This window comes from Limanda limanda, chromosome 19 (genome assembly GCF_963576545.1).
Source record: "Limanda limanda chromosome 19, fLimLim1.1, whole genome shotgun sequence".
Taxonomy (NCBI): Eukaryota; Metazoa; Chordata; class Actinopteri; order Pleuronectiformes; family Pleuronectidae; genus Limanda; species Limanda limanda.
In genome coordinates this window covers 12,275,849-12,294,482 of record NC_083654.1, presented here as the reverse complement: position 1 = coordinate 12,294,482, position 18,634 = coordinate 12,275,849, and the positions used below count along the sequence as shown (strand labels likewise).

Here is an 18,634-nt window from a genome sequence, read left to right as displayed (position 1 = left end):
TTCTTAGACTAATTTGCTCCACAGCCACAAAAACAAACGGCTGCTTTTACATCACACTTGGGAAACCGGGCTCTTCTCAAGCTGCGCGAGGTGTCGGCACAGCATACAGCAGACTTGAGGGTAAAATGATCAATCATGTGTGTGAAGGTAAACAAGACAACAGACACCTTCTCTCATTGTTTCATTATCGTGTTGGGTGTAATGGGCAACTGCAAATATACCATTGTATAGAGGCAAATCAGTACTTTGTCTGAATGACCATGTTGGTACAAATCATGATCGTTAAAGGTATAACTCCATTATATTTACATGCCATTTACAATCACAGATGATACACAGCCCTCTCACAAAGAGGCTTTATGTAAATGATAATTACATATGTTAGCTTTGAGGCTCGTGGCTTTCATCTCGGCCTCTGAATATGGTTTGCTAATGATTTCACAAGTACACAATACTCTATGGAGGCCACATCGCACTGCATTAAACAAAATTCATCCTAGTTTGTAAGAAGCTGCGGCAAGTACCTGAAACAAAGAGCTACTAAGAAAGAGCAAAAGGAAGTTATGACAGCAATCCAAATAATGAATGGTAACACTGAGGGCTTATACTCTGGTGCATTATTGTCTCACTGTGCTATAAATACAAAAATATCACACCAGCATAATCCGTACCACTGTGAAGCTGTAAAAGGTTGATGGTCAGGGGCCAAAGCATGGGAGGCCTGTGTCTGAGGATTTTAGGTCGTTGTGTACAGTGAACTGATAAACAGCACAAAGAGATGAGCTCACAAACAGTAAAATGTGGATAAATAAATCTGTTCCAAGACAGAAAGAAAACCACAGGTCAACAAACAGGGAAACGCAAGACACTTTCCAAAAATCAAAAACAGAGGATGTGGCGACATTACTGATCACACATCTGAGATGCAGGTGGAGACGTTTCAGTCGGAGTAGTGTCTGGTACAAGGTTGGGGGGGGGGGGGGGGGGGGGACTTCAGTCAGGCCGAGGAGTTGTAGATCCGTCCTGGAAGATTGTTCAGACGCGAACGCAGCTCCTTGCGGACCTGGGTTACTCTCGTCAGTTTGCGTTTGTATTCCTGAAAAAAGTCCAGAGGAAAAGGTCCGTCAGAGCTGGAAGATCACAGCACTCATTGCACTTTTTGGATTATTTTATACTCTCAGAAGATATATTGAGTGCACAGTTTGTGGCAAGACAGTGATAAATAACAGGCTGATGTATGATTAGTACAAATCTAAATCAAGAATAAGATAAGTGCATGGAAATGGATATATTAATAATTAATAACTTTGTATTGCATTGGTGAGGTGGATTTTAAGTATTGAGGGAAATCAACCACGTTTAAAAGATTTCCATCATTGAAGGGTCATGAAAAATGAAGTTTTTTGTGCTTCTAACACATTCAACTCATCCCCCTTCCAAAGCATTGTATGTATGAGCATGTGTGTGTATTTGACTGAACCTGTAACATGGCTCAGTTTCAAGAGAATAAACTTAACTCGAGTCTAAGTTTTTCAACTTAGAGTTTAGAGTTTTCCAAGTGTTTCACGACTAACAGCAGTACAGGTATGATAAAGGATCTGTTGGGGTGTGTATGAATGACACAATGCAACCAGATGATTTCACCCCTGTTCATGTATATGCAGAAATGTTGACAACTTAGAGACAGAGTGGCATTAAGTGTTGCTCAAGTGCTTTATCTCTGCTCCAGTTTTGATGCACACGTCACTTCTAAGACGTTATTGTGTTTGATCGTGTGCCAGCTGATACGTGAAGGTGGTTGTGCAAACAGATCAGGCTTCAAAGCTCAGTAGGAAGCACAAATTTCTAAATGTAAAATAACATTTGTGTCCGGATTCTTAAAAACTTATTGTATTTTTCTTGCTCTGTGGTTGGACCTGTCTATGAGCATATTGAGCTCAATTCAAACTTTGTGTTTAGTTAACATTTACTGTGTCAATACAACAAAAAAAGCATTAAAGGTTGTGGATGTTGAAACAATGCAAACACCACCAGGAGCGGCACTTGTAAAATAAAAGCACTCACAAAATTATTTTCATCTTTTATTTTCATTTTTTCTTTTTTTATTACAGAAGACTTGAGACTGGGTGAAGATACAAATATGAGATACGTTATCCTCTTGGTCTCCTGTGGATAAAGGCTAGACAGTTAATGTCAACACAGAACAAAGCACTGTTGTCATGGTTACGAAAAAACAAGAAACTAAGTAGATATGTTTGTCGAGGGTAGAGCTTCATCGCTCTCTTTTTGGAATGATACTTACCGTATGGCACTGAGTGTAGTCAACTAAACAAAAAAGGCTTTGAGTATTTCAATGATGAGAGAATATCTCACATTGAAGTCAAGTGGCTTGATCTAATGTGGAATGTTTCAAGTTTCAAATGCTTGCAGCCCTAACACTCAATTTGAAATAATACAAGGGGCATTCTGCAGTTTGTTACTGCTGAAATACATGAAAAGTGATGATATTTCAAATTGTGAACAAGACAGACAAACACAAAGAATGATTAATAATGACACGAAGGTGAGGAGAAACAGACATGCACTTGAAAGAAAGAAAGTGATTTACGCACTTCGAGTTTCTGCTCGTTCTGGGCCAAGCCGTCCTTCTGGCTCTGCAGGAAGACGGTTAGCGTGCGCGTGAGCTGCCTCCTGTCGTCGATCTCTGCTGCCAAGCGACCGCTGTAGTCTGCGAGCAGCATGCAGGCCTCCTCCACAAGCCGGGAGAGCCGATCCCCGGATTCTTTATCTGCAATCACAGAAGGCACACAGGGAGCACAATGCTTTAACATTGTTCAAGTGAAGGTCATTCAGTTGTCCATCAGTACACACGGTTAAACAGATACTGTTTAACTACTGGCAAGTCAAACATTGTATCCTGTGATAGACAGAGCCATTTGTCCTTCATCCTGGTTTTAGTGTTTGTTTCTTGAGGGAAAGCTTAGTAACCTTTAAATAAATAATTAAGAATAATTAAGCCTTTTATTAGGGGCACCAGTCCATCTGCTTATGCAATGCCGCTATCCAAGCAGCCAATCACGTGGCAGTAGTGCAATGGTCAAATTGTGCAGATACAGACCTCAGTTACTTTGACTAAAGCCTGATCGTTGGGGCCAGAAGTCTTTCAGTTTACTCAAAATGGTTCCAAAAGCTAGAATCACCCAGTGAGCAGCAGTTCTGCTGGAATTACGATCAGAGGAGAAACTGACAGTAGCTCATAAAACCATTTCTTACAACTGTGGTGAGCAGAGAAGCTGCTCAGAATGAACAGCACATTGAATCTTGGAGTGGACAAGCTACAACAGGAGACGCCACATGAGAAGATAACTGACCCGTGAAGTATAATGCAACATCGATTTGACGAATGAAAGCGACAGTGCTACACATACAAGAATTGGTTATATCTGTCATCTTGCCTGTGGTCTCACACTTCTTTTAAAATCAATTAAGATTTGAAAATCCTCTAGTGTGCAGGAGGCATACTTCAGGAACAGAAACCTGAGGTTATACTGGACATAGACTCACCAAAGAGTGAGAGAGATGTCAACTAGAAAAACACAGCGTGTTCTAATGAATCTGGATTTCTGCTGAGGCACAGTGGGACAACATTGATGAACCTACCGGCTATGTGTTATAATGGTGTTGGGAATGTTTTCTTTGTGATCTCTGGGCCATTAATATTGATTAATCACTGTTTGAATGAAACAGCCAGTCTGAGTAATGTTGCTGACCATGTGGATCCCTTAATGGCCACGATATACCATCTTCTAATGGCCACTACCACCACGATAAGGCATGATTCCAAGAAGAAGTCTTCTCCAACTGATTCAGGGAAAATTAGAACATGTTCAGTGAACCTCAGTGGCCTCGGTCACCAGACCTGAATCAAACAGCCGCATAACTGTGTAGCTGACAAATCTGCAGAAAGTATGAGATGCGTGACGTCAACATGGACTAAAATCTCAAAGGAGTGTTTCCAACTATACCAAGTATGTTGTACCTACTACAGTGCTGGGTATGTGTATAAAGAGATAACGTGCTGCGTCCTGCCTCCTACCTGTGATCCTGTGAAGCAGTGACGTGTCCTGCACCTCAGCAGGAAGGGAGGAGATTCGCTGACGCAGCACTGAGTCGCCAGAGGCTGCATTTTCCAGCTCCTGCAGAGCTCGGATTAACTCGGCTGTCTGAGGCAGCAGGTGAAAGGAGAGAAAGGATGGGAGAAGTGACAGACGAATAAGGTATGATTAATGATAAGTGGAGATAATTATCTGTCAAATATTAACAACATTTGATAGGCAGCAGAGAAAGGAAGACACAAGACACAATTCCATCCAGAAGTAGCTGCATCAACATTTAGAATGTATGATTACATGAGCTCTACGTGGTTTAAAGTATAATTTCATTTAAATCCTGTACTCATGGATTCTGTGTTTGTCTGAGCAGCACCTGTGGGGGCTCAGCTGGAGAGCTCTGGGAGGCGAAGTCCTCATCGTCTGGTCGGATCTGCTCATACGACCTCTTCTTAGCCTTTTTTTCGCCATCTGAGATTCAGAGGAAAAAGAGAGGGAGGTAATAAAAACAGTAGATAAAGGTTCTTTCAGGTTTTGGACTTGCTCTGAGGTTTCTCCTGCCAGACGCCTAGTAAAGCGTCTGGATAATGTGAGAATGCAACAGACGGAAAACTGTAAAATACTAAAATAGAATACAAATATCTCAAGATGAAAGAAGACACAGACGAGGATGAGCAAGAACAAAACATGTCTGCAGCGGAATTTATACGCCTGGGTTGCCTCTGCTGCATCAACCCTCACCCCAATACTCCAGAGATTTCTGTGCTGGTGAAAACGCACCTACTGAAAATTTCCTGCATTGTTGTTTATGTGAAAGGGAAACCCTATTGTCCAGATACTCTCTTAAGTTCATATCTGAAAACGGCTTTATGTTGTTTTCTAGCTCAAATTAAAAAGGTCACCATCTTGCCATGAAGTTGATTAGCTATGGAGAATCTATATCTACCTCTTAAACATAGTAGCAAGTGCCATGTGCTGTTATGAAATCCAAAAAACATGCATTTTACAGGACCAAGTAAGTGAGGCTTGAACCTGTCTACAAGCAGGGTTAGTAGTAATGTATTGTTGTTAAGACCAAATATATAGACATGGTAGGGTGTTCAGATTAATGTGGATTGTACTTACACAAGACTTGAGAGAGTTGCTCGATCAGGCTGGTCTCGTATACTCCTCTCTCCTGCCAGATGGACAGAACTCGACCCAACTGTTTCTTACAGCCGTCCTCGCCCTCTCTGCACAGGAAACAGTTCAGAGGAGGCAGACACGTTTAACTGCTTTGTGACGACTTGACGATGTAGACAAACCGTAATGCCAAAAACTGTCTATATATACACACATCAAATCATGTGTTCCTAATTTGGAAATATCTCATTCTGAACCATTAGGTAATCTAGATTATGTTAATCCCTTTGTCGTACTCTCATTTTCATTTGCTATCCTTGAGAAATCTGACTGAGCAGATCCTTGAATTGCCAATTCTAGATTAAATTTCTCAACACAACACAGTGCATTTAAAAAGTATGAATTTCAATGCAAGGTGGTAATGTTAAATCTGACCTGGAAACGTGTTTGAATGCATCGACAATGACCGGTGCAAAGTCCTGTGTGAACTCTGGCCCTTTTTTCTTGCTGTTCTGAATGACGTCATTGGCCAAGTAGAGGAAGGTCAGCTTGCGTGGTACCTGAGCTGCATGAATTCAAATGAACACATACACATGTTACAGTGGCGTATTTGGTTTTCCAAATGCTGCATTTATCAACCTACTAATTATAAGTATAAATTACATTTTTAGTACCATACAGAACATTATGCATTGAGGCGAATCTTTCTTGTTCACAAATAAGAACCAAATCTATTTAAAGTTTTGGGAGTAGAAACATTTAAAAACCCTATGCTACAAGTAAATATTACTTTCTCCCCTCTAAGCTAACAGCTTGTGGTTTTTAGTCTTTTACATTTTGTATTTTTGTCCACCAACATAAACACAATGAGAACATTAAAGTAACAACAAATGTGTGTGTTTGTGTTGTTGTTGAACAGGGAACAATGAGCTGAGCACAAAGCTCCAGAGAACTGTGCCATGTCTATTCCCACTGCACTCTCCTTTCAGTCCTCAGACAAGGATCCTAAAATACAACATCCACTTGAGATATCATTAGGTTGTTGAGTAGCACCCTAAGGAAAAGTGCACCTCTATTAGATACAACTACAGCAATGCACCTGGCTTTAATCCCCAAAATATTCCCAACAGCTTAATTATATATTTGACATGTAACCGTTTACAGAAATAAATGCAAGTTGATCAACTTACATTTTAGTTACAAACCATTATTTAAAACACTATATTTAATATCTTGTTGTGAAATAAAATAAACCTACAGTATAGGGTCAAAGATGGGAAAAAATATATAAATATTAGACTATATTTAATATTCTAAAATAGCAAAACAGAGGTTAAACTATGTCAAAAACATTCTAAGATAGTATGTTGATATCATGGAGCTGCCTTAACTTCTTAATGGATTTAAGCATTAACAGACAAACGCTGGGTCGAAGTAAAAGTACCAATCACAGAACAACTTTAATGCACAATTATGTAGTTTATATTTCTCCTTCAGAAGCTATGCTTTAAATGCATGTGACTTACTAACTTTGACCACAATGTGTCTTGAATGCTTACTTTCAGTGGAACATTTGAAACTTTTAAAAGACATTTGTTTGCAGCTTGTGCCCTTGAGAGAAGAGACACGACTAAAATATGACAGAGATGATTGTGAAACCACTTTGGGAGCAGCTAAACTTCCCAGGGGAAATGTTCACTGCGCCCATCCCAGCAGCTACAACCAGCAGTAGAATCACCCATAGCAACTGCTGACATTAGAGGATAAGTTATTGATCCAGGGCTGTCACACTTTCCTTTTTATTTCTGGTATTCAGTGCTCAATTAGTTTGTTCAAAGTCTTTCTATGATCACTTTAAAAACACAACATACGAATATGAAGTCAGGTGAGGTTTATTAAACCTCATACGACTCACTTAAAGTCCATGATGGTACATTACTTATTCCCTGCTCGTTAGTGTAAATCCATATTTTCAACATTTGTTCATTAAAGCTACATTAAAAGATGTGTTGGCTGCTTGAGGGCAGTTGAACAAGCAGTAAACACATGTTATCACTCAGTTTCTACATTCACGTGGAAGAGAGATGCTCTGTTTTGGTCTCAACCATCTTCAGAGATAAAGATCTGGCTTTAAAGAGGCTACATGCAAACGTTGACAGTCCGTCGACAGCAGCTGGTGGATGCTTGTGGTGTTTGAGGGAGGAGAAACAGTGAGCTGAAAGAATCTAAAACGTTCGGCAGACCTGAGAGTAGCTGCTGCGCTGGGTGATTTAATTTTTTTAATTTAGAAAATACAGAATATGCATTTCACAACGGGAAAAGTGTTTGTAAAGAAATGTGCTTGAATAAAGTGCAGTTGGATTGCTCGAGGACATGAATTGCATTTGTGCATTAGTACAAGTCAATATTGATTTAAACATTTACATAGATGTGCAAAGACTATTATAAGTAGGTATGGTACACACAATGAATAAGAGAATACAATGCTCTGTGCAGGGTGCATGTATTTATAAGGGTATAAATAATTCACTGTGCTATAGCATGCAAGTATAAATATTTACATCACAACAGTTTAAAATGTGATTCTGAATATAAGATGTCATGCAAGTATTTGGGTGAACAATCTCAATAAGAGGTATAATAGTGGAATGACATAATATGTGTTCACCTTATATGGGTAATGGGCCACAGGACATCAATGTGCAAAGATGTTATTATCTGTGGGTTCGACACCACGATCCAGCTTTGTCACTTCACACCCAGTTATTTGAGCGACTAAATAATAATATACACACTCATTGCTGCAGCTTCAATAACAACCTGTCGAATGAGCATTTAACAGTGGCCGTGAAGGGTCAAACAACCAAAACAACTGAGTTACAGACCTCGATCACCAAGGCTAACACCACAGTGTCAGTGTTAGCAGCCTTGAATAACACAGAAACCAACCAGCCCTACACACACAGATAACCTGATTAAATGCTAAGTTAACTCGCTAGCTGGGAAGTTGGCTAATGTTCCTGACAACAGCTCCGTTGTCTCACAAGTTTGACGTTAGCACAACAACTTTAAAATGTTCCAATAGCGCTTTAGCAGCAGTTAGCTCCTGTAGCCAACTGCCACACGTACATTAGCAGTGTTCTCTACGAGCACCTAGCTTACTCGTGTCCGCCTTACCTTTCTTCAGCTCGCTGATCCAAACAGTGACGATGGTCTTCGAGTGCTTCCTGTGATGGATGAGCCACAGCGACAGGGTCTGCACACTTTGCTGCGAGTTGCTCAGCTCGCACAGCTTCTTCTCTAGAGCCGCCTCGGAGAAAGCTGACATCTTCGACGGGAGACTCGAGCAGGGAGACGCCGGGAGAGGCAGCAGCAGCGTCGAGGGTTCTCCCGGGTGTGCTCGGGTCTGCAGCGGGTTATCCACTCACTGCAGGGGGTTCACTGTCCGGACGAAGAGCCATGCGCAGCCGTCCCCGAGTCCGACGCCAGGCGGGTGATGCTAGCTAGCTAGCCGGCTGTGCTCGGGAGAAACTGGGGCTGCGATGCAGGCGCTTCCGTGTCACACATATGCTGCGTTCAAGTCCGATGGAAATTACAGTGACTATAATCGAGGGGTGCGTTCGACAAATCCAAATAATCTCTTTTCCGAACCTACGGTGGGCGAGAGAGTTCAACGCCCATTACTATGATCACAACCCAACTCATGCAAATAGAAAGAACACGTGCAAAAAAAGCTCTGGATCCTCAGAGAATAATTCATGGATCTTGCATGTTTAGGAGACTACTGGAGTTTGTGCCATTTGGTGCAGCTGCAAAGAAAAATATATTTGTGTGATTATGGCATTAAACCCAGCAAGAGTTAGGAGCCTTTGAGTGAAAACACAGTAATGGAAACCAGAACCCACTCCCTTAAAATAATATAATAAATCTATATTTGATGACATGATTATTTGGTTATACATTATTGTCAACATGAATATAATCATCAGAGGAGAACAAAATCAGCACCAAAAAAAAAATCTAATCATCCAAATAATCTCAGGTTCTTTATTCAGCTGGTTTAGCAGGACATTTCACATTTCATGACAGGCTTCAGCTTTTTTAAACAAAAGTAGAAAAAATTACTGGAGCACAAACTCAAAGTGAGCCACCACACATTTGATGGATTCTAAAGACAATACTTCCGAGTTATTCAGGCTCAGTTTAAACATTCATGAAGTCACACTGGTATAATGATCCACTAGGGGGAAAAATGTGGGTGTTTTTTCAATGTATTTAGTAAATGGTAAATGGATTTGTATTTATATAGCGCTTTTCTAGTCTGATGAAGACCTCTCAAAGCGCTTTACAGTACAGTTTCACATTCACCCAGTCACACACACATTCATACAGTGCATCTACTTGCAGCACTTTGTTATTCTATGGGGGGCTATTGAGGGTTCAGCATCTTGCCCAAGGACACTTCAGCATGCAGATGGTTCAGACTGGGGATCGAACCGCCGACCTTCAGGTTGGAGGACGACCACTCTACCCCTCAGCCACAGCCGCCCCTAATAGTGACACTCGATTACAGTTTCTCTCTTTTTATCACTCTGCTGCTTTGGCTCAGAACTCAAAGGAATGAAAACACTGAAATGTCTCTCACCTCCATCTGGTTAGGATATATGAGACCTAAAAATACAGCAAATAAATTATACAGTGTTTTTATACCTTATCTTTGATCCTGTCTTCATAGCTGAAATCATGTTGACAATACTCAAAGAAGAATAACAAAAGGTTTAAGACAAATATCTTTCCTAAATAAAAAAAAAAATACAAATCTTCCCCATAACGCTTTTTAAAAACACGTCAAAGAAAATATGTCAAAAATAACAGAATAATACTGATTGTGAGTCAAAAAGTCAAAAGTCTGATTTCTAAACTCAGAGGCAAACATCCTTCGTATTGTATTTTATATGTGAGCATAATAAGACAGCACAATTAGAAGCCATGTGGGACCATTGGAGTTGTTCTAGCGCCACCCCTGGAAATCATCAACCCTCCGACCGGTGCCTCTGAAATTTGAATCAGAGTTGGTTCCATAATACAGAGAGGGCACGGGTGGGATGGAAGCATTTGACCAGGACATGTCCCCACCACCGCTGCTGCTGCTGTCTGGATAGGGAAAGTAGCAGTCAGGTTTAGTTGTCTGTCCATAGCCGTAGCTGGGGTCAGACATCGCCCCGTGGCCTGTTTGGACACCGTGATAGGCCAGAGGAGGCGTCATATAACTTTGTGGAGTTATCTGGACATTGCCAGCGGTGAACTCAAAGTATGTTGGCACTTGTCTCTGCTCAGTCCCAAGAGAGCACACGCTACTCTCTGGTGCGAAACTGCCACTGTAGGAAAGGACGTCTCCTAACTGAGGACACGTGTTGATCCAAGCAGCGTCTGAACGAGGAGCCACTCTACCACCATGCCCCACAGCGGCCATCATGAGACTTGTATGATCTGGTGCAATGTGAGGATTTTGGAGCAGTTGTTGGTGATACCACTGTTCAGCGTAACCCATCTCAGGTGAGCAGGGAATGTAAGTGTGGGGCATGGCAGGCGGCAGCTCCTCAGTGTGTTTGTGTCGATATTCTGTTGCCATCTCTTCATCAAAGTTCCCTCTTGTTCCCTCTTGAGAACCGTGGTGTCTATTGTGATTCTTTTCCCAATAATCATTGTGATCTTCTCTCTCAGTTGTGTCTTTGTACTGGCCTAAGTGTTCATTATCCCTGGAATAACCTTCCACCATTTGATACAAAGTGACTGTGCAGTTTTGCTCCCCTGCCATGTACTGACCGGTCTCTGCACCTCCACTGTAGAGGTCGTGTTGAGCATGGTCAACGGCAAACGATCCAGCGTTCCCATCATCAGTGTCGGACTTGGGTGATGAGAAGAGGTCTGAGGCCGGTGGTGGTGAACAGGACACCGGGAGGATGTCCTTGCTGAAAGATGTCCTCTGCAGCACCACTGGACCCTCGGTAAGAGGCAGGCTTACCGTAAATAAAGTATTAGCCACTTTCCCCTTCTTCCTCTTTGTCTTCGTCCTTTTCCCCCAATTTGACAGAACGGCAGAATGTTTCACCGTCACGCCCTCAACCGAGGTCTTGTTCACACTATGCCCTGTGCAAAGAGCGTCAAGTGGACACACAAGGTGAAAAGCAAAAGGAAATAATAAAAATATCTCATTACTGAAAGAAAGAAGGTTCGGCCCCAGTCCGTACAGTATCTTTCAAAGAAACACACCTCTGACAGTTAATTTGTTTTTTTGGGTGCTTGTATCCCATCTGTTACACAGCATCCTCATACCTGGAAGTGAGAGAAATGCAATACATGGAGCATACAAAGAAAAACACAACCGTCAAGTCTTTGCACTGAAAAACACACAAGAGTAAGTTTCGTGTTCAAAATGTGCTTCAAACACTGACGAGGCTGAAAGAGAATAAAGAAAGAAGATGGTAAAAAAAGGGGTGAAACAGAAGTTCCACTTTTTCTGGGCAGCAGAGGCTTTCACCATGGATTAATCATCGTGGGAATGGTGTTTAGAAACATATAAAAATGGACGCATCTCAACCAAAAGTTTTAATCATATGTAGAGTTACTGTTTATACTGTATTTTCATTAACAGTACAAAACCGTACATTTTAATGACGGTAACATAATGGTAACCCTGCTTAAATTCATCAAATGTTTTTGAGAACACAGTCCAAAGCCTGATTATGACTGGGGATTATGACCTATATTGCAGGCCAGCCACCAGGGGGCATTGGAGGATTTTGCTTTTGGGGAACTGTTATGTCGAACATCTTTATGTTTTCAAACAAAAGCGCTTGGGAAGTTTCACTTGATGAAACCATCTATGAATACTGTGAAGGGACAGAGTGTAGAGTACAGGTCATACATACATGTCGGGTCACTCCTCAGGAGCTCAGACCTGTTTATGGCCACACAAGCAAAAGCAAACACACAAATCTGTACTTACACCAGTGGTAACTTCTGCCAGTCAGTTGGATACAGAGTGATTCTGGTGCGTTTATCACCTGGGAACATAAGATGTTTAAAAACTGATGCAAGAAGACGAGTACAGGAGCAGTCAAGACTTTGCTGGTGAAGGACACGAGTCGTCCTAGAATAACCAGAAGCAAGGTAAACTGTGCAGAGTAGTCAACGCGATACCTTCAGCTCTCCTCTGCCTTCCTCTCGCTCCACTTTTTTGGCCAGTGATCGGAGAAAGTTCTCATTAATATCTGCAGTCGATGCTTCCACCTGCTCAGGATAAGTTTCCATCTGAAAAAAAACAAATGTACTCATGGCATGTTCATTACAGCCTGGCCAAACACAATGTGTTTCTTTCAATTTCAGGTATTGATACGACAAACTGACCAAGTAGTTGATGAGGTGGGAAGAGCCGGTCAGGTGATCAATGATGTCCCTTTTGGTCGATCGGATGCGGCAGCAGTGGCATAAGAAAAGGAAGGAGCAGCCAGTGTCTATCCTGCACTCAACCACGCGGCCCAGACCTGTTGTGAGCATATACAAGCAACTTTTTTTTTTTTTTTTAAATAAGTCACAAAGTCTACAATGAAATACTTATGTCCAACACTTATTACTAGCAATGGTGAAAGAACCCATCATGTTTTTCATGTCGACATCAATCAATCAAATCATAGACCCCATTCAGACCTGGTATCAACGTCCTGAGTGATCAGATCACAAGTGGACAGCTTTAAATATGCGTGTTCAGGTTTCCTGAATATGTCTCCTATGATTACTTGAGATCGGATCTCACTTCCCCACTCACATATGCAAAAGTCCTTGTAAATGATGTTGTTTTTACAGATATGTCAGATGTCACTGTGTGTGTGTGTGTGTGTGTGTGTGTGCGTGCGTGCGCGTGCGTGTATGAGCCGGTGTGTGGCAAGGACACATTTGCATTCCTACAGTGATAAGAATGTTGCCACATGTGTCAAGGACCTCCTCTGAATGTGGTCTGAGAGATAATATCTCAGGACACATTTGAGTGCGTTCACACGCGTACTTAGCATTGTCCCCTTGTGATTGGCTCCCTCGGGACAGATATTAAAACCATGTCTGATCCGGGCCCTACACCACATCCTCAATGTGTTCTCACAGCTGCTGTTATCTATCTGTGCTCACCAATAAGAGGCTTGGTTCCTCTGTAGCCATGAAGAAAGCTGCTGCTGTTCTCTGAGAGCACCGATGGTTCAGTGTTGTTTGAGTGTGGCGTTGAGGTGTTTCTTAACCAGCCCTCTGACTCAGTAGTAGGAGCTGCAGTTGAATGCATCGGATAAGGATTGTTGGTCTGTGTTGACATCTTATCCGAGATCACATCAGCATCGAGGGATCTCTCGCTCGTGGGCAGTTGGCTGCGACCGAGCAACACAATCCTCTGTGATTGGACGGAATGTTGCTCCAGCTGACCAGATGTAGCCTGAGAGTCCCTCTCAGGTCCACCTTGCCAATCTCTTACAGTTTTTATCAGAGATACTGCTGTAGTGTTAGAGAGAGAAAAAGGTCCATATGGGTTAAAAAAAACTAAGATGTACAATAGAAATAGTTCCAAAAAAACACAAGGGGAAACAGACACAGGAAATAGGAAGACCGAGATCAATCACTGACCATCATTCTCGCTGAGTGTTGCCATCTTCTGGTATAGAACGTTTTCAACCTCTATTAACTTCATGTCAAGGTGCAAAAACATGTGAGAATTCATCCAAACGCACCTGTTTGCAAACAGAAACAAACATATACGCAGTCTGACATAAACAGAACATACCTGGACCTCTCCACTCCCCTCTTTTTCCTCGATTTTCTTGGCGATCTCCATCAGCGGCCAGGCCAGCCTCGACAGGTCAGACTTCTCCTTCCATTCACTCACTAGATGGGGGTGCCAGGCTTTCTGTCACGCAAAACACAACCTCAAGTAAACTACAGCTCAACCCAGCAAGCAAACGTGCTACTAAGAGCTCTGATGGTGCTCGGTGTACTCGTCTCCTCCGCATCAACCTTGATGAGACCCTCAGCCTGTTTCTTATCTCCTGGGTTTTCGCAGCTGCATAAAAGAACACGCCTGCAAATGTTCCCTGGCCTTCACTCTTCAGGACGCTCACATGCTGTAAGACTGTCTGGCCTTCTTTGACAAAGAATGAAGTGCATAGGAAAGACTATAATTCTCACATCTCTTTATTTCAGAAGCCTCAAGCAGTGTGGACCCCAGGCAAATCCATAGGAGGTAGGATGCGTTTTCAAACAACAGCATAGCAGTGTGGATGCATCCTTGTTCTAGGGTCCTACTTACAATGTAGTTGTATCTGTGGAGACTTCCCATGATGTGGTTTCGCATGTCGGCTTTACTCAGTCGACACACACACACATCGCACAGGTACGATGCTTCTCTGCAGCGCGCCCCCACCTTCACACACTCTATAATGCTGCCCAGGCCTGACGGGACATGGAAGGATTAATTATTTCAATGAGCACAGACAACCCAAAACAAATCAGGTGTTTGTTGCTACGTACCAATGATGGGTTGTAGTCTCTTCTTGTTGTTCAGATACACCTTCAGAGAATCAAAGAGTTCCCCTGTGCTCGATAAGCCTACTAACAGAGAACGCGTCAGAAAAAAAACAATGACATGCTTCTAAGCGTGGTAGCCCACGTGCACACAGTGACTTAACTTGCTGTGCCTTACCCGGCTGCATGTTGCAGTTGTAGAGTCACCACCTGTAGGAAAAAAAGTTTAATAAATAATTCAAATTCAAATTCAGAGCACTGTTTTTTAAAGGAAAGCTCATGCGTCCTGTAACTTGCTGCATTGTGAAGAGGTGGACTTGGATCTCTCTTAAATGTACAGATTATATAGGTGTGCAGAATCATATTTTATCAGACTTTCCTCAGTTCAACCCTTACTCAAGCATTTCTGTGACTGCACCTACTGAGCACATTCAGGTCGAACAGTTAGACAATGGAATTTTCCATTTCACAAAGGAGATTCAACATCTTGTCCAATATTCTCAATAAATACACCTTATTTGTTTAATCTCTCATTAAGTCGCATTTTAAGTGGACTTCCACTGCACTGTGTATTTTTTCTTTCTTAGTTGCAGATTTTTACCTTGTATTTTATTGCATTTTTGTAATAAAATAATGACAAATATAATTTCTCCCCGGGATAAATAAAGTAATCTATCTATCCATCGATAATCTACACTCACATTGTTTTGTAATTGAAATTAAGTCATTTGTGTAGGTGCTACTGCATGAGCAGATCTAAAAGGGAGACTTCAGGGTTACGATTATTGCTTAGAGATTTTAACTTTATATCCTCTTTGAAGCCTCAACTTTATCTCCTTGTATATGGCTGGGATCTCACACCTGGGGTCTCACTCCAGGGATCTTCCACAGAGACGTGAAGGCAGGATGTCTCCCCCGCTGATAAGACATCAGGAGGGTAATAAATACCTTGCCTATGAAGGGGGGCCTGAGGGTTAACAGAATACAGACCTCACCACTTTTCTTTGTTTTCTCTATGTACTGTCATTCAGAGTGATGTGTACTGTGAGTCTGTCTCCATAAAGTTTGTATATTTGGCTAAATTTGTGTTACTCCTGTGGCTCGATATTAAACTACAACCACCCCCAAGGGGCGCTGCAGCACCATCCGATCGTTCACACTGAAGTCAATAGGTGTCCCTACATTGAGCTTGTTCAAAATGATTATTAGATTAAAAACACCAGATGAAGTTGCGATGACTGTTGATTCAATGTAATAATATTCCTTGTTTGTACGTTAAACAGAAAGAAAACAACAAACATAAACACTACTCGATTCTATCAACTATTAATTCAACTTTACTCTCTGTGGGTCCATGTGGTGTCGGAACCAGCGGAATAAATCGTTTGACATGAATCTCAAAGCAACAACTCGGAAAGTCGGAACTCGTAAACTTGACAAACACACAAAAAACACGTGTTTACGATTAATGTCCACACACCTGATTCTTTCTGCTCACCTCCGCACACAAATACAAAACACGTTGTTAACTGCGTCCGTGCACACAACAACTTCTCCACTCACTAAGGTTCCGGGGAGCACGTGAATGCACCGATAAGGTTGTTGTTTGTTGTTGTAATTCTCAAGTTACACGAGCAACAACTTTCAAGACGTTGACTTCCTGCTTACCGATGAAGAACCGCGTCTGTGACTGATCCCGATGTAGAGCCCAGCCCAGTGACTTTACTGGGAGTCAAGCTGCACTGGTCCCAGATCACCGTCCAGTTCCATGTGACTGGAGCGGGAAGGAGTGGAAATGTTTGTATTTACACCCGGAGGTAGAATCTCAGTGCGAGGGGAATCTGGTTTATTACAGCATCAGCATTTATAACCCTAGATACCAATGCTGACGTGTGTGTGTCTGTGTGTGCGTGCATGTTTGTCATATTGTGTGTTTCCTGGAAGTCGTGTGTATATTTAGAACATGTTCTTTTGGCTAGAACGTGATAAAGGTTTGTCTGGATATGAAGGCCAAGTCAACAAGGAACACAACATCGTTCATTCAGAGATCAAACCCAAACTATCTGCTAGTGAGCAAATCACTCCACGACACTAACAACAAACTTTCACTCAACAATTTAAATCTCTCAACTGTCTTGAACTTTTTCTCACACCAAGCGTGAACATATATAATATATACATCCCAAACTTCAACATTACATTGATATAATATTGATATGGTAAAAAGTTAAAGACGTTGACTTCCTGCTTACCGATGAAGAACAGCGTCCGTGTTTAATCCCGATGGAGAGTTCAGTCCAGCGACTTGAATGCGAGTTCACTGTTCTCTGTTCAATATTAAATAGTCAATATTAAACTCACTCTTCACTGATCACCATTCAGTTCCATGTGACTGAAGCTGAAAGTTGCGATTGCGCACTGCGGCGCCTCAGGTTCTGCTTCGACCAATCAAATCAACAGCTTGTTGTGTTTGTGTGTGTGTGTGTGGGGGGGGGGGTGTTTGTGCTTAAACCAAGTCTATGGCTTAGACTTTACAGAGTGAGGTCATTTTGCCCCAAAAAGGTGATGAACCTGTTCAATAAGCATAAAGTTAAAGCTGTAGTCAGGGGCTGGGGAATGAATTATGCCAATGAGTGTCTTGACTAAGATAGAAGTACAAGTGTGTGTGTGTGTGTGTGTGTGTGTGTGTGTGTGTGTGTGTGTGTGTGTGTGTGTGTGTGTGTGTGTGTGTGTGTGTGTGTGTGTGTGTGTGTGTGTGTGTGTGTGTGTGTGTGTGTGTGTGTGTGTGTGTGTGTGTGTGTGTGTGTGTGTGTGTGTGTGTGTGTGTGTGTGTGTGTGTGGAATTCACATCTTCAATGGACTGGGTGAAGGTTAAGATTTGTTGCTGCCAGCAGTGGCCTGAAGGAGTCCTTTCACAATTGGCACCAAAGGTCAAGGTCACGGTGGCCTCACAAAGTAGATTTATGTATTTCTTGATATCTTAAGATCAGCTTGAAGGAATGTCTTCAAATTTGGCTATAACTCTGATTTGGACTCAAAGATATAGTGATTGGATTTTAGACTAACCCTAACCTTGTAACTGCTCACTCAGGTTGTACGTGAGGGACTTTCTTATCGTCGAGCCAATTGTGTGTGTCGCTCTGTATCTGTTTTTGTCCAGATAAAGTTACAACTGAGGATTTGGTATTTCCCGTAATACAGCCAAGTTTGATCAAAAGAAGTTATGTAACTTGTCATAGAACACTGGTCATATTAGAGGTCAAGGTCCACACAGTAGAAGCAGCAGCAGTCCCACAATATGCAACATCTCATCTTCAACATGCTGACTGCCTCCTCTATTTCCACAGATACTCCCTTCTCTCCAAGCAGTTCCCAAGGTCAGGTTATAGATAAAGGGCCAACCAGCAGTAAATTGTAGTGTCTACATTGAATAGTTGATGCAAGTAGAGGGACAATTATTTATGTTAATCTTTTGCCGTTTGTATATTGTTCCACCTTCTGGTCTCCATCATGCATCAGGTCTACATCAATCTCTCCTGCACAAGACATCAGCTGCGGCCTGAGTTCTCCTTTCATCAGCCTTCAGAAAGATTCCATAACACAAACCGGTTCAAAAGTAACAGAGGCAGCAGAGGAACTGAGGGATGATACTGTCCTCCCCCACAAATACCATGCATGCGGGGGGAGGACAGTCTTGAGCAGTAAAACTCTCCCTTTCTCTCCTCCAACAATTACTTTTGAGCGACTTTCAGGTACTGTGCACAAACTCTCACTAGGCCCCGCTGTCTGTGGATTCAGGTGTTAACACAAGGTCAAAGATTCTTACTTTAAGACCACAGGTG

At 42.1% G+C, this 18,634-nt stretch overlaps 2 protein-coding genes across 8 annotated transcripts; both read right to left on the bottom strand.

Moving 5' to 3' along the window:
- Positions 1–996: 996 nt before the first annotated feature.
- On the bottom strand, positions 997–8,743 carry LOC133025963 (regulation of nuclear pre-mRNA domain-containing protein 1A-like). Its single transcript, XM_061092764.1, has 7 exons — positions 8,409–8,743; positions 5,667–5,796; positions 5,235–5,341; positions 4,486–4,580; positions 4,097–4,223; positions 2,613–2,788; positions 997–1,096 (listed from the first exon to the last, which is right to left on the bottom strand). The coding sequence occupies exons 1-7, from the start codon at positions 8,557–8,559 to the stop codon at positions 998–1,000; spliced, it is 885 nt and encodes a 294-aa protein (XP_060948747.1). The 5' UTR covers positions 8,560–8,743; the 3' UTR covers position 997.
- A 521-nt stretch (positions 8,744–9,264) lies between these two features.
- On the bottom strand, positions 9,265–17,167 carry si:ch211-199g17.2 (uncharacterized). Of its 7 annotated transcripts, none has more exons than XM_061092537.1 (13): positions 17,045–17,167; positions 16,461–16,566; positions 14,971–15,002; positions 14,799–14,879; positions 14,578–14,720; positions 14,056–14,178; positions 13,899–13,956; positions 13,416–13,769; positions 12,642–12,778; positions 12,435–12,545; positions 12,241–12,298; positions 11,505–11,567; positions 9,265–11,381 (listed from the first exon to the last, which is right to left on the bottom strand). In XM_061092537.1, exons 3-13 carry the CDS (start codon positions 14,978–14,980, stop codon positions 10,243–10,245), a joined length of 2,277 nt encoding a protein of 758 aa, XP_060948520.1. In that variant the 5' UTR covers positions 14,981–15,002; positions 16,461–16,566; positions 17,045–17,167; the 3' UTR covers positions 9,265–10,242. The 7 variants fall into 7 exon arrangements, with proteins under 7 accessions (XP_060948520.1, XP_060948521.1, XP_060948515.1 ...); XM_061092538.1 differs by having other exon boundaries at positions 13,416–13,766; XM_061092532.1 differs by having other exon boundaries at positions 13,899–14,178.
- Positions 17,168–18,634: the final 1,467 nt, after the last annotated feature.

Coding starts and splice junctions, on each gene's coding strand:
- LOC133025963 (XM_061092764.1), bottom strand. CDS start 8,559: ATGTCAGCTTTCTCCGAGGCGGCTCTAGAGAAGAAGCTGTGCGAGCTG. Junction 5,342..5,666: donor GCATTCAAACACGTTTCCAG/GTCAGATTTAAC, acceptor TTTCCTGTGCAG/AGAGGGCGAGGACGGCTGTA. Junction 4,581..5,234: donor GCAACTCTCTCAAGTCTTGT/GTAAGTACAATC, acceptor TCTGAATCTCAG/ATGGCGAAAAAAAGGCTAAG.
- si:ch211-199g17.2 (XM_061092532.1), bottom strand. Junction 12,779..13,415: donor AGGAACCAAGCCTCTTATTG/GTGAGCACAGAT, acceptor TGCTCACAACAG/GTCTGGGCCGCGTGGTTGAG. Junction 12,299..12,434: donor AAGGCAGAGGAGAGCTGAAG/GTATCGCGTTGA, acceptor TTATGTTCCCAG/GTGATAAACGCACCAGAATC.